Source organism: Petromyzon marinus, assembly GCF_048934315.1.
Source record: "Petromyzon marinus isolate PM22_M1 ecotype Great Lakes invasive population chromosome 68 unlocalized genomic scaffold, UKy_Petmar_22M1.pri1.0 chr68_unloc.1, whole genome shotgun sequence".
In the NCBI taxonomy this organism is placed as follows: domain Eukaryota; kingdom Metazoa; phylum Chordata; class Hyperoartia; order Petromyzontiformes; family Petromyzontidae; genus Petromyzon; species Petromyzon marinus.
In genome coordinates this window covers 4,968,942-4,984,054 of record NW_027422597.1, presented here as the reverse complement: position 1 = coordinate 4,984,054, position 15,113 = coordinate 4,968,942, and the positions used below count along the sequence as shown (strand labels likewise).

At 43.9% G+C, this 15,113-nt stretch overlaps 1 protein-coding gene across 1 annotated transcript; it reads right to left on the bottom strand.

Moving 5' to 3' along the window:
• Positions 1-3,625: 3,625 nt before the first annotated feature.
• Positions 3,626-8,866, bottom strand: LOC142908035 (aerolysin-like protein). The gene is made up of 2 exons (XM_076058170.1): positions 8,734-8,866; positions 3,626-5,991 (listed from the first exon to the last, which is right to left on the bottom strand). The coding sequence occupies exon 2, from the start codon at positions 5,975-5,977 to the stop codon at positions 5,036-5,038; it is 942 nt and encodes a 313-aa protein (XP_075914285.1). The 5' UTR covers positions 5,978-5,991; positions 8,734-8,866; the 3' UTR covers positions 3,626-5,035.
• Positions 8,867-15,113: the final 6,247 nt, after the last annotated feature.

Here is a 15,113-nt window from a genome sequence, read left to right as displayed (position 1 = left end):
CACACAGACTCACCACACAGACACACAAAGAGACCACAGACTCACCTCACACAGAGACCCACAGACTCACCACACACAGACACGCACACTCACCTCACAGACACCCACAGACTCACCACACACAGACACACACAGACACCCACACTCAAACCACACAGAGACCCACAGATTAACCTCACACAGACACACACAGACTCACCACACAGACACACAAAGAGACCACAGACTCACCTCACACAGAGACCCACAGACTCACCACACAGACATACAAAGAGACCACAGACTCACCTCACACAGAGACCCACACTCAAACCACACAGACACCCACAGACTCACCTCACACAGAGACCCACAGGGCCACAGACTCACCACACACAGACACGCACACTCACCTCACAGATACCCACAGACTCACCTCTCACAGAGACTCACAGACTCTCCACACACAGACACCCACACTCAAACCACACAGACACCCACAGATTCACCTCACACAGAGACCCGCAGACTCACCTCTCACAGAGACTCACAGACTCTCCACACACAGACACCAACACTCAAACTACACAGACACCCACAGACTCACCTCACACAGAGGCACACAGACTCACCACACAGACACACAAAGAGACTCACAGACTCACCACACACAGACACCCACACTCAAACCATACAGAGACCCACAGACTAACCTTACACAGACACACAAAGTGACCCACACAATCACCACACAGAGCACCCAGAGACTCATCACTTAGAGACCCGCAGACTCTCCACACAAAGACCCACAAACTCACCTCACACTGAGACCCACAGACTCACTACACAGAGACCCACAAACTCACCACACAGAGACCCACAAACTCACTTAACACAGAGTCCCACATACTACCACACCGCTGTCATCGCACCAGCACCACGGTGCATCACGTGGCACCGCCTAGCTACTACCACTACCACACCTCTGTCATCGCAACCAGCACCACGGTGCGTCACGTGGCACCGTCTAGCTGCTACCACTACAACACCGCTGTTATCGCACCAGCACCACGGCGTGTCTACCACTACCACACCGCTGGTCATCGCACTACGACACGTTAATTTTTAAATGTATGCACACGTATACAGTAAAACCTTGGATTGCGAGCATAATCTGTTCCGGAAACGTGTTTGTAATCCAAAGCACTCGTATATCAAGGCACTCGTATATCACTTGTGATCATGTGACGCTCGTTAGACAAAGCGTATACGTACTACTCGTATTGCAAGACCTCGTTCGTTTATCAAATTAATATTTATTTAAAAATTTTGCTCGTCTTGCAAAACACTCGCAGACCAAGACCAAGTTTCTCGCAATTCAAGGTTTTACTCTATTTATATTTTTATACGTAAAATGTTCAATTATTTTTTTACGTGTTCATATAACTACTTGTGGTAAGTACCCGGCGTTGCCCGGGCGACAAAGGCAGACAAACACATGGACTTACACACGGACATCGACCCACACACATAGAAAACATCGACTTAGATGCACACACACACGGTTAAACCCAGGATGGATCATGAGCAGGCCAGCCTAAATGTTTCGAACCGGCGAAGATGTTCCATTAAGGGGGTGCACGTGTCGCAAGCGTAGAGAAGGGATGGAATTACCGTGGAAGAGAAGACCTGGAGCTTCATGCGGAGCGAGAGACCAGGTACCTTCCACACAGCATAACGCAGCCGATGAAAATATAATGACGCTCGACTGATTTGGAGTGGGACCTCTGCTGTTTAACCGGAGCTGGTCATGAGTACACTGGGCAGGTATGGGAATCTCTGCAATATCTGCACAACTGCCGCATCACCAATTGTGAGTTGTGGCGGTGGATTGTCCGATGGTACAAAATACCCAGGCAGGTGCTTAGTTTTGGTAGGGCTGATGGTAAGGCCCAACCTCTTAGTGGCACGCTCCAGGTTCAGCAGCAGCGACTCCAACTCCTCCTCTGAGTGAGTAGCAATCACCAGAGCATCGGCATACATAACATGGTTGAGAAATAGGGAGCCATCCCTTGACCGCACCCGGGCATCGATCAGCCTCCCATTGTATCTGTATCACATGGTAATTCCTCCGGTACAGCCATTGAAGGCTTCACCAACTACGTGGTCAAAAGATATGTTAAATAATGTGGGAGCCAGAGGACATCCCTGTCACACCCCAAGGTGTAGAGGGAATGGCTGTGACTGACGGCCTGTAGTTTGACGCGGGGCCGCTCAATATCATAACGGTCCTTAAGTATCGTGAGCAAAGGGGGAGGGACTCCGAAAGCATGAAGAACACCAAAGGCCTGGCCTACTGATAGTATCATAGGCCTTGACCAGGTCAATAAAACAGACACATAGACTCACACGCACACATGGAGCTACAGACATGCAAAGAAATGGACTCACACTAACTCACATGGAGCCACACACACAAAGCGACTATCACACACGCCCATGGACTGACACACACAGACATATTGACTCACACACACAAACACATAGACGTACACACACACACATATGGAGTCACACATGCATAGACATCCACTTTAGATACGCACACATGGAGTTACACACATATATATCGACGTACACACATACAGCAACTCACACACACACATCGACTTACACACGGACATACGTGGACTAAAAAACACACATTGACGTATAGTACACTGATGTACTTACACGCATATCAACTAAGACACACACACGCATTGACTTACACACACATATCGAGTGACACACACACACATGTATGGATTTACACACACATGTGGACTACAACACACATATGGACTGACAACACACATACACAGCGACGTACACACACACACATCGACTGACAAACATAGACGCACAAACGCACGTTAAGTTACACACTCAGATGGTGCCATGCACACACATCGACTAGCACACAAACATGGACTAACACACACATAGAGTGACTGATACGCACACAAATGGACTGACACGCACACTTGGACTGACACACACAAACACTTCGACGTACACACACACATCGGGTGTTGTCCGTTCGAAAAAGACAGACACACATGGACTTAAATACACGTATGGACCTACACGTACACAAATGGACTCAAACACACACACAACTCGACTCAAACACAAACACATTGACTTACATACACACATATGAACTTACACACACATATGAACTAACACACACATGGACTAACACACACACATTTGGATTTTTGATTGATGAGCTGGCACTGCTAAGGTTCTGGATTCGAAATTAGGTCAGCACTCAGACCTCTGAGCGATGTGGCCATATCTCTCTTGCGAGAATCGAGAATATAGGTTCATCATGCGCGATTGAAGTTATATCTAAAAACCAAGATCTCACTTCTGCTACGCGTTATCTGCACACATACTAGCTTACGTTTTGATAACTGTGATGGAAGGGGTTATCTTCGTGCAGTCATTCGTGACCGGGTTGAGACCATCAACTCACCAAACTTGACTGTGCAGTTTCATTACAGGCGAATGCCTGGATTTGAAGAAATGTTTTCAGTGATGCTGGTTCAAAGGGGTTGTGGATGTGATAATGAAGATACTGAATGCAAACACAATCCAATGATTTTTTAAAGATATTTTATTTTGCATCACAAGCCCAAAGCATTGCAGAACATGCAACTGACTAGTTGCATGCAATTCCCTATAATTAAAGAGCATGCAATTGTAATCTAAATACATTAATCCAGATGGTGGTGCTGATGGAAATGATAGCACTGCAAGAGAAGTTCTTTAATTTTCTGGTGTCACCTTTGGAGAAATTGTTGGTAATTCGAGGCCAGTTATCATTATTTGTATATTCATTGTAGTGTGAAATGGAAAACAAATATGAGCGTTTTTGAAAATAGGTGTCCCAACACAAATGAAGATTGGTTGATTGTTTGAGGACTCTTTATCTTTCCGTCATCGTTTTTTTTGGTATCATTCACACGTGGATGTCTACTCTCTATAATTTTAGTAGAAATGTTGGTCAAGTCCATCGATTTTTCTGTTCGTGGCAGCATGCAGAAACTGTATTGTCAAGATATATGGTTGTATGATTTTGCCGTGGAGAATGTCCTTAGCTGTGTGCTTCGTGTGAGTTTTCACTCTTCAGCTTCTCATTTCTGAAGCCCATAAAGCTTCACCTCTTTTACCTCCTTCCAGTCATTTATGTCGGTCATCCAACTTGTACTTTGATGTTTTGAACCCCTCCAGATTTGCACTCTACCGATCAGCGTTGCCTATGCCAGTGTGTATTGTCTTGTTACATTGCCCAAACCACTGCAGGAAGTTTTTTTTCCATTTGCTTTTGCTAGTTCGGGCTCATTCTCACGTAAGTAAATGGCAAAAGTAACGTTAAAAATGATTTTTTATCTGTGAAATGATAGTTAGATTGTAAAATCAAATATTATGAAGATACCCTCTCCTGTGTTGGTTTGATCTGGAACTGTTTTTGTCGTCGTTTTGTTGCCTTGCCCAAGTTTGCATTTAATGTTGAAAAATCGGAAGCAATGTACTTATGCTATTTGTACTTATATACTTTATTTATTCGTATTTCTTTATATAAGTTTAATCTACTGGCTTACCTTTGATCTACTTTTTACTCCTATCGTGTTTTGTATTGTTTGTTGTTGTAACTTGCTGACTCGCCCCTACTGGACATCTGTAAAAAAGAGATTAATTTATCGTCGGATTCCTCCGGAATAAAGACAGATTATGATCATTCCATTGTGATTTCTGAGCGAACAGACTCAATTATGTACGGTATGTGCGAGAAAAATTCGTTGAAATAACTGCATCTCCGTGTAAATTATTTTTTCACCGATTCAAAGGTTCCTTAATTGCACGAACTGAAATCTCCCAAATGGCATATGTATTGCATCATATTTTATACCGCAGGGTTCAATAAACTATTAAATAAAGATAGGCAGCGTTGAATGCAGCATGCAGTTAGTAAAGCGCAGCACGTGCGTGCTTTTCCGGTGCCGTTTCACTTTTCCTTTGTTATTACAGTCGCCTTGGTGTAGGCGAGGCCCTTGTAGACACCCTCCATTGGGATGTCGTAGGTGGCGCCGTTCAATAAGGACATGCGCACCGTACCCTTGTACGGGAGGTCGATTTCCGCGCGACCGATATTGATGTCGATCGCAGTGGTCTTGTGTGGAGGAACCGTGACGTTGAATGAGAGGAGCTCGGTTTTCGATTCTGAATTCTCCACGGCGTGCGTACTCTCGGTGCTAACGGTAAAACTAAAGCCAGCTTCAACATCCACGACATCCGGAACGCCGGCTGAGACGGTGAGGCTCACGGTTGCCTCCAGCTTGTTTGTGATCGACCAGGAGGAGGTTTTGGTCACGGTCTTGGAGGTTTCAATTTTATAGGTTTGGGGGACAGAACCAGTATTCTTGTAACTGAGTGATTTGATCTCTTCCATCTGGACTTTTGGAAGCTCCCTGTGCAGTGTAGGGTATGTCACGTTGATCAATTCTGAACTTTTAACCGAATTAATGAAGAGGAAGCCCATGCTGTCGATGTCTGAACCGCCTTTGCCCATAATTCCAAGGCAGATTCCAGAGCGGATGTCGACTGGGTACTGGGTCTTTAGGCCCCAGTCTGTCATCTTCACGAAGAATTCCCTGCCTTTGGTTGTCCTGAACTTGAAGGCGCCCAGGCGTGAGCCAGCCCCATTCCCCCACAGTGAGAGGGACGAAAACAGCTCCCCGGGCTGGAACACAAACTCTTTGTGAGATCCCGAGGGACTGCCGTACTGTGCAGTCCTTCCGTCCGTCAGCCAGGCCTTCACGCACTTGATCTGCCACCCTCCAACCCACACCCAGATTTTTTCCAGCGTTGGTCCATTTTTCCTCCCATCAAAACTGAAGGCTGTTCCTCCTTGTCCTCCACAGGTGTGTAAGGCCAATGCATAAGGCATTTTCTCCTTTCTTCCTGCACATTACAAGATACAGATTTGTTTAAATTATGAAAGGTCAAACATTGTGATATTCACAGTTTGACTTTCAAAACCACATTTTATTGACACCTCTGTAATAGTTATGTACTTCTAAATTTGCATGTCGACTCAGACTTTATCGACAATTCAATAACAAATATCACTATTGCGAAAAAACGGTGATAAAGCAGTACAGCATCATGTTGGGAAATTGTAAAAAAAACACACATTGTATCAGATTAATAACTCGTAATGCCTAACTTACAGCTAAAGACAATGAAAGAGGAGCAGACAGTGACAAGGTTAGATAATTTACAAGAATAACTGTTTGAGGTTAAGAGAGCCTTGTCTGCAAGAGAAATACAGCTTCTCTGAAATAAAAGTTGACAAACACAGTACAGCAAATCCTTCCGTCGAGGTTTTACTGTTTTGGGCCAAATTTATTTAGGTACTCTTCGCCGATTGTGCCCCGGTGGCTCGAACATTCGCAGTTGATCTAGAGATTCCTGTATGCATGATATATGTACTGCTCGCGATTATGCTGCCATGAAAGTACACAATGCGCAATCTTGTCCCCATCTTATTGCCCAAGTGGCCCATCGTGGTATCCCAGGCCACGTGGTGTTCCTAGATTCCAGTGGGTAGACAGTGAGGTTCAGCCGCTCACGATTTTAACTTCCTGCAGTGAACAGTACTGTACACGGTTACCTATACAGTACATCTACGAATAGCCCCTCCTGTATTCAAAAAGCTTTCTTTAAGATGTTTGATTCAAGCATAGCCTCATCCATATGGGATCACAAAATAGCGCAAATAGATTTTCATTCCCTTATGTTACTTAGGAGAGATCGGGGCCTGACCCTTTGCAGATTTCCTAAAATAGAACAAAGCAATCGCTTTCAGAACTTTATTCAATAGATCAACAAGAAAAAGTAAAGGACATGTAAAAACTGGGAGAAGGCTCGGTGAGGTGCTGGTTATTTGCTGCGGTTACCTAAGCTCCTATCAAATATAGATCGCGTGTCCTGAAACCATTATTCACGGTTTCTAACACATTGGGGAAATGCAACCACAGGTGAATCTCATTCCACTCCTTCATATGTAGACAATCGCCTCTGTGGGGCGACCAATCACTAACAATAGAATGCACAAGGGGTAACTGGCCTGGCTGGAGAGTGATAGGCTTGGAAAGGGTGGGGGACCTTCCAAATAAGGTTACCAAAATATCAGGGACACCATCCAAAGCTACAAACAAAAACTTTGACCACATCACTCACCCAATCTTGGATGGTCTGGTGGAAAAAAAGGAAATGAAAAGTTCGTGCAGGAGATTGAGACCGGGTTAGAGCCAAAACTAGAAAGCTGAGGGGGAAAGGCTGCTGGGACAGGACATTCCTCACCAGAAATTGACTCAAATATGGTTAGGCTCAGACAGCAGGCCGCAGGTCCCTTCCTCTATACATAATTTAGTTCAAATTCACACATTCCTCTCCTAATTGCCCTAGATACCACAATGGACGGTACAGATGTAACTGAATGCCTTCTGGCCGTGCCCAGATATTTTAGAATTATACGAGAATTTAACGGATTATTTTAATCGGAACTTGGCACAGAGCTGAGCCCCTCAGTGGACTAAACTTTGCGGGGCTTGAAACCAAAAGGGCTATCGGTACGCCAATATGCCTTACTGAAAACCGGATATATTGTAGCAAGAAAGACAATATTAGCAAATTGGAAACAAGAACCCCCTCTTGGAGACTCTGGCACAGAACTATTCGTGCCTTGGCGGGAATCAGCTCCTTAACCAGGATCTACCAGGAATATAATAAGAGTAAGAGGAAATGTGGTCCCCATTTTTATTGACCCTGCGTGAATAACCAGAAAAGTAGGGAGCGGGGCAAGGGGATGAACTCCAGACACTGAAACATTCCAATAGGCACTGTTGCTCCTAGGGGAAAATAAGAAGGATAAGCCCAGACATCACGCTTATTTTACTTTGTTTCCTGTCTAGTTTGGATAAATTATTCCCCTTCCTCCCCCTTGTCCTCTTCTTCCCCTTCCCAGTTAATCTGCTGCTCCTGATCGTTGCCTCTGTGGTAGGTCAGCGAGCCCAATGGCATCCAGACGGGTCCCCATTTAAGGATTTATTGCACCGGGTTCGACACACGTTCGTAATTGCTATCTCCCTCTGTGATGGCCATGTTCTGGACAAAAAAAAACATGCATTGGATAAAAAAGGGTGGAAGATTGACCCAGGACATCAAGAGTCGTGTTTTTCTTCTTCATGTGATGCAGTGTGGATATCAAAGAGAGAGAGAGAGGAGGGAGACAGGAAAAGAGCAAAGTGAGAAAAGAGGCACGAGTATTGCGCAATCGACGTCACTTTTATACAGACAAACGTCATCAATGCATTTGTATGTAAAGTTTTTCCTGAACATTTAAACCAACGTTGCATGATTGTCAATTGAATTCACATCTTTATATTTTTAGGAGTTGCTTGCTGCTGATGCTGTTATACGTTGTTTTTTCACTGATTTGTGACAGTACCTTACAGAACGGATTTTTAGTGAAAATAAACACAGAAATCCGCTAGCATCTTGTTTTGCCAACATTACACCAAGCAGGCAGGTTCTCAAGGGGTGCCAGCTCAGAGGCACTTACCTGGGTGTCACCTGTCCACCACACACACCAACTGAATTTTAAGAACGAGACCAGTCAGGAGTAACCCACACACTCACCTTAAGGTTCTCTTCCCAGAGCATGCTTTTCTATCACCAGAACACTGTCATTTATACTACTGTTGCACAGGCCACGTGATCCAGCCACAGCCTAAATTATACATCGCTTCGCATCACTCACGTCAGAATAGTTTATGTAACTATAGTTTGGCATATTTACAGAAATTATGAATATTTAATCTATCATACATATTTAATTTTCAAAGTTGAACCTCTCTTTCTTTTTCATGATGACGAGGTGGAGTGAATCAATGAGTGGTGTATTATCAAACAAGGTTCTTCCAACATTATGGAACCTTGTTTCCGCGCCAAACATCGTAAACCTTCCATTAAAAAATATTCTGAAGCAGAAAACTAGTAGTGCCAGATACACCAGCCACATTTATAAATATGTTGTGTAACATAGATCCTTACTCACCGTGTAGCAATATTTTAATGTAGATGTAAAATTCAATGAGGGACGTGATTATCTTGGTGTGTTCTGAGACTGTTGTTGTACATATCCGGGAGAGATCTGAGATTGTTGTTGTTGTTGTCTTGGTGAGGGACTGTTGTTAATGTTGTCTTGGAGTTGTCTGGGACTGTTGTTGTTGTTGTTGTTGTTGTTGTTTTGGTGTGTAACTATTGTACTTGTCATGGTGTTGTCTTGGACTCTTGCTGTTGTTTTTGTCTTTTTGCTGTTTTGCCCCAGGCGTGCATTTGGTGTCAAAAAATTGGCAGGAATGTATGTTATTGTGCAATTTGTACATCTATACAGGCGTATCTCACTTAAAGAGCATTCTTTCTCTGCTAATTCGAGCGATTTCAATACAGATTAATTCGTTCCAAAACGAGCAACACTCTCACGGCACTACTTTTAGTTGCGAATATGATAATCTTAAGCAGCGTTAAAACATGTATGACCAAAACATAACCCTCGTGTTCCTCCAAAGAGATCTCATTAGGTAACGCGTGTTGGGCTGAAACAAGTGTTCGATAACTCTTCGTTGGGTAAGAATTTCATGTATTTGTATTCTGTTGGTGTACCCAGAAAATCCTTACTGACTCTCAAGATACATTTTCGAAAGGGCCTCTCTAAGTTTCACAGTAGGGGGCGATGTAGCTGCTCTGTGTAATCCCAATTGAGTAATTTTGCAAATACATTTTCAACATTGGAATGTTCGGTCACATCAGAAACATTTACAAATAAATTGTGAGAGAAGAAAAGCAGAGAACCCATAGGAAACCCATCCAGGAGCGGGTCAGAAATCGACGAAAGGACGTCTAAACTGTGAGGCACAAGTGTTAAAACTCTGCTACCCCGCCTACAATATCAAATTGAATCCACGAATTGAAATAGAATTGGAAAGAAAAAAAGCCCGCTTCAACTACAATGGAAGTCAAATGGTAATGAATTTTAATTATAACTAAAGTTTGTCATCGGAATGCCTAAAAATATGACGTATAATGTAGTGCATTTTTTAAAACAGTTAAGCCATAACTGGTTTATTATATTAATCTGATATACCAGTCTTTCCCAACCAGTGTGTTTGATGTGTACACCTCCCAGCCTAATAACTTTCCCTCATTCCCTGACCAGCACATAATCTACTGCGAATCATCCCTAACTTTACTTTACAATCCCTGTTCGTACCCCCTTTGGAGATGGTACACCAGGCAGCCACTAACAGAAGATTAATGCAGTAATTTATCCAAACATTTAGGCTCCGCAGTCCCAGAGTGTCAGGCTACTTTATTCCCAATAATTCGTTTGGTGCTACTGAGTAGTTTCTACTTCGAAAATAACCTTTAAAAATACACAGACCATAAAAACGAGACGTGACAAATGAAACACTACAATCGAGCAGACAGAGGTTATGAATCAAGCCATATTACACAATACAAATAAGTAAGACATGCACGTGTATGATACACGATATAGAAAATAAGCCAATCCAAATGAGACAAACAGCAGAGACAGTTCATAAGATTCAGGTCATTTTAGATGACTTATTACGAATTGGATATTACATGGGCAAAGGGAATACATAGTATATGTTAAACAGTAACAATTGACGGCGAATTATAAAGTAAATAAACATGAGCATCCCCACGCTGAGAAACATGCAAGGGAAGCAATCTTGCGAGCAAGCTGTTATGAGTAGCAAAAACATGTTGCGTAAAGCAGACGTGTTACATAAGAAGTACCGATATAGATGTCTCTTCTCTTCCATCAGCTGTCAACAGGTGGTTGACAACGAGGCTGAATGAAATAGTTTCTTTGATTTCGGTCACTGGACACGACATTCGCTATGCCGTGAGGTATGGTGAATTGAATATTGGCTTGGCAACATTGATCTGTAATATTTAACGAATAAATAATCAATAAATAACCGTGATAGTGTTGATGTATTGAGCCTATCCTTTTTATTTAGATACAATTTTTGGGGGGTTTTTTGGAAGCGGAAATTCCTTAGCCCACAAAAAAAGCATCATGGAGAAGGAAGTGAAGTCGCACTGCTGTGACTCTGGAACATCAAAGGCTGACAAAATTAGCCACCATTGTGATTGGCTGGCTGGTCTGCTATCTGGCATATGAAATACAAAATTTTATACGAAATCAAGCGTTTAGAAAGTTTTACTTGATTCGGTTAGCCAGATCACTTGGCGCATGTGTGATTGGTGGAGGCGCACGGACAAGAGACGACTTTTCACCTGTGATGACACTCGACTAAGGGGCCGTCCAAATGACGTCACGCGATTTTGAAAATTTTTGACACCCCGCCCCCTTCGTCACGCGGCGTCACGCAAAGTCAGACCCCCCTCAAATATGACGTCACGAAGCTCTGCCCCCCCCCAAAAAAAAGATGTAAAACATGCTTCAAACCGCTTTAAACTATTGTCATTGTAGTGCATTTTTAATGTGGCGCTGCACTCTGATGTTGTAGGAAAACACACTTATTAAAACGTATAATTAATTAAGTAGAAGGTGCTGCCTATATTTATTTAAAGTTGCGCATTTTGATGTGACGTCACATTTCTCAAACCCCTCCCCCCTCGTCAAACATCGTCACAAATGTCTGACCCCCCCCCCAAGTGCATGACATAATTTATGGATGGCCCCTAATATATTAGTACCGATTAACTAAATATGTATTTGTATGTACTGTATATGCTGTACATGAAACAAAAATTGGATTCATTGTTAGATTTATATCTAACTAGCGGTAAGTACCCGGTGGTGCCCGGGTGAAAAAGGCAGACACACACCTGGACTTACACACAGACATCGACTCACACACATAGAAACACATCGACTTACACGCACACACACAGGCATCGACTTTAGACACACACATATGTAGTTACACACACAAATGGACTCACACACACATATACTTACACACACATATCGACTCACACATACATACATATGTAGTGGAACAATTAGGCGCATGAGGGTAAATGGTGAGATGGCGCGGGGGCAGGAGAGTATGGGTCATATTGGGACAAACATATGCGATGGTTGGGACAATGATGTCATGATTAGGCCAATTAAGCTATGGAGCCAGAGACGGCTGTGATTGGCTGGTGTTGTTGTCAGGGCTGAAGTGGCGTCTTAAAGTCTGGAGAAGTAACAGGTGCATGGGCACGCGGAGCGTCGTTGGGACGCGGGTTAATTAATTGGAGAGTAATGAGAGCAGGGACAAACTGGGGAGATGCGAGGAGAAAGGGGGGTTGGATTCGGGGGCTGGACGAAGCAGGACGTGGAGCAGAGCTGAAGTGAAGGCAGCCAGCAGTGAGAGAGGAAAGCAGGAGCTGAAGAGAGAAGCAGCAAGCAGTGGAGAGAGCACAGTGATAGCGGAGAGAGGAGAGCAGAGAGAAGCAGCCAGCAGTGGAGAGAGCACAGTGATAGCAGAGAGAGGAGAGTAGGGAGAAGCAGCCAGCAGTGGAGAGAGTGCAGTGATAGCGGAGAGTGGAGAGCAGAGAAGAAGCAGCCAGCAGCGGAGAGAGCACAGTGATCGCGCAGAGCGGAGAGCAGAGACGAAGCAGCCAGCAGTGGAGAGAGCACAGTGATATCAGAGCTGACGGAGAAGTAGAGATTGGAGAGACAAAGGCGGCGAGTGAGTCGTGTGAAGCACGGCGAGCGAGCCATGGCAAGCAAAGGAACTGTAAAGTATTGAGGACATTTGGGGAACTGTAAATGAAGTGGTGTTGGAAGAAAAACAAAAGTTGTCCAAGTGAAATCAACCACTACATTTGGTGTCAGAGGTGACTACAAAACCACGCCGACATGTCGAAGAAATCGGCCAAGAGGAAGAACGTGCTGATGGACTCGTCCGACAACAGCAACGACTTGGACGTGATTCCCGTGTCTGGCCAAGTGGCTGTTACTCCTCCGGAGGACCTGGTCGAGCAAGTGTCTAGCGAGCGGGATGGTGGCTCAAGCAGGGCCGAGATCCCGGGGCCGACGGGTGACTGGAGAGTCCTCATGGCCCAGTGGGAGGCCAGGCTGGCGACATTGACGGAGGCATTTGACCGCTTTATGACGACGGAGCGGGTGCTATTGACGGTGTTAAGTTGTCCTGCAGCTGTTCCCACGGCATTGGAACACGCCGACGATGGACCCGCACCCTCCGGGGAACGGCCAGCTGAATCGGACGATGATGGAGCACCACCATCGAGAGCGGGACAGCGACTTCACGTTCAATGCTTTTAGGCCAAAGTTGGCAATTGGACGGCGTTTATGAAACGGTTCCGATCGGCATATCAATCACTAGTCCATCTATGTTCTGAAAAGAGGAGGGGGGAGACGAAACATTAATGTATGATGTCTGAAAGCCACTGTAAACGTGAACAATCAATTAAGACCTGAAATTGTTAATCAAATCTTTCCAATGATTGCTAAGCCAGAATTCATCTTCTAGGTTGAAATTGTCTTTGTGCTTGTATATGTGGATAGCCTCATGAACGAATCTCTCATGGTAGCCAGATGGCTTACAAAGAACCTCTGTCTTGGAAAAGTCAATGTCATGTGAGCCTACTGAATTATAACAATGATCTGCCATGGCCGAGGTGTTGGTCCTACCGTGTTTATGGTCTGCTTTGTGTTCACGAATGCGGTCCGAGACATGGCGTTTGGTTTCTCCAATGTAACTACTACCACAGAGGCAACTTAGTTTCTAGACACCAGGGTACCGTATGTCCGGAATCACATATTTTTACAGACGGAACCAGATCACGGATTTTATGTAATGTGTTGAAACGGACGTTGATCTTGTGTTTATTCAAGATTTTGGAGATCTTTTTTTGTGATCCCCGCAATGTAAGGTAAAGTGATGGTTTTGAAAGGCTCCTCAAGAGGGTCCTTCTTCATGGTTTGAGTGATAGCTTTGCGGATTGTATAGTCGGAGTAACCATTTGCCTTAAGAGCTTGGTGTACGTGCTTGAGTTCACTGCCTATGTCTTCCTGGTCGGATATGCATTGGGCTCTATGGTACAGAGTCTTGATGAGAGAATTCTTCTGTGATGGATGGTGGTGTGAATCGGGTTTCAGATAAGCAGAGTCACAGCAGTGCCACTTCACTTCCTTCTCCATGATGCTTTTTTGTGGGCTAAGGCATTTCTGCTTCCAAAAAAAACCCAAAAAATACTATCTAAATAAAAATGATAGGCTCAATACATTAACACTATCACGGTTATTTATTGATTATTTATTCGTTAAATATTACCGATCAATGTTGCCAAGCCAATATTCAATTCACCATACCTCACGGCACAGCGAATGTCGTGTCCAGTGACCGAAATCAAAGGAACCATTTCATTCAGCCTCGTTGTCAACCACCTGTTGACAGCTGATGGAAGAGAAGAGACATCTATATCGGTACTTCTTACGTAACACGTCTGCTTTACGCAACATGTTTTTGCTACTCATAACAGCTTGCTAGCAAGATTGCTTTCCTTGCATGTTTCTCAGCGTGGGGATGCTCATGATTATTTACTTTATAATTCGCCCTCAATTGTTACTGTTTAACATATTCTACCTACTCCCTTTGCCCATCTAATATCCAATTTGTAATAACTCATCTAAAATGCCCTGAATCTTATGAACTGTCTCTGCTGTTTGTCTCATTTGCATTGGCTAATTTTCTATATCGTGTATCTTACACGTGCATGTCTTACTTATTTGTATTGTGTAATATGGCTTGATTCGTAACCTCTGTCTGATCGATTGTAATGTTTCATTTGTCACGTCTCGTTTTCATGGTCTGTGTATTTTTAAAGGTTATTTTCGAAGTAGAAACTACTCAGTCGCACCAAACGAATTATTGGGAATAAAGTAGCCTGACACTCTGGGACTGCGGAGCCTAAACGTTTGTATAAATTACTGCATTAATCTT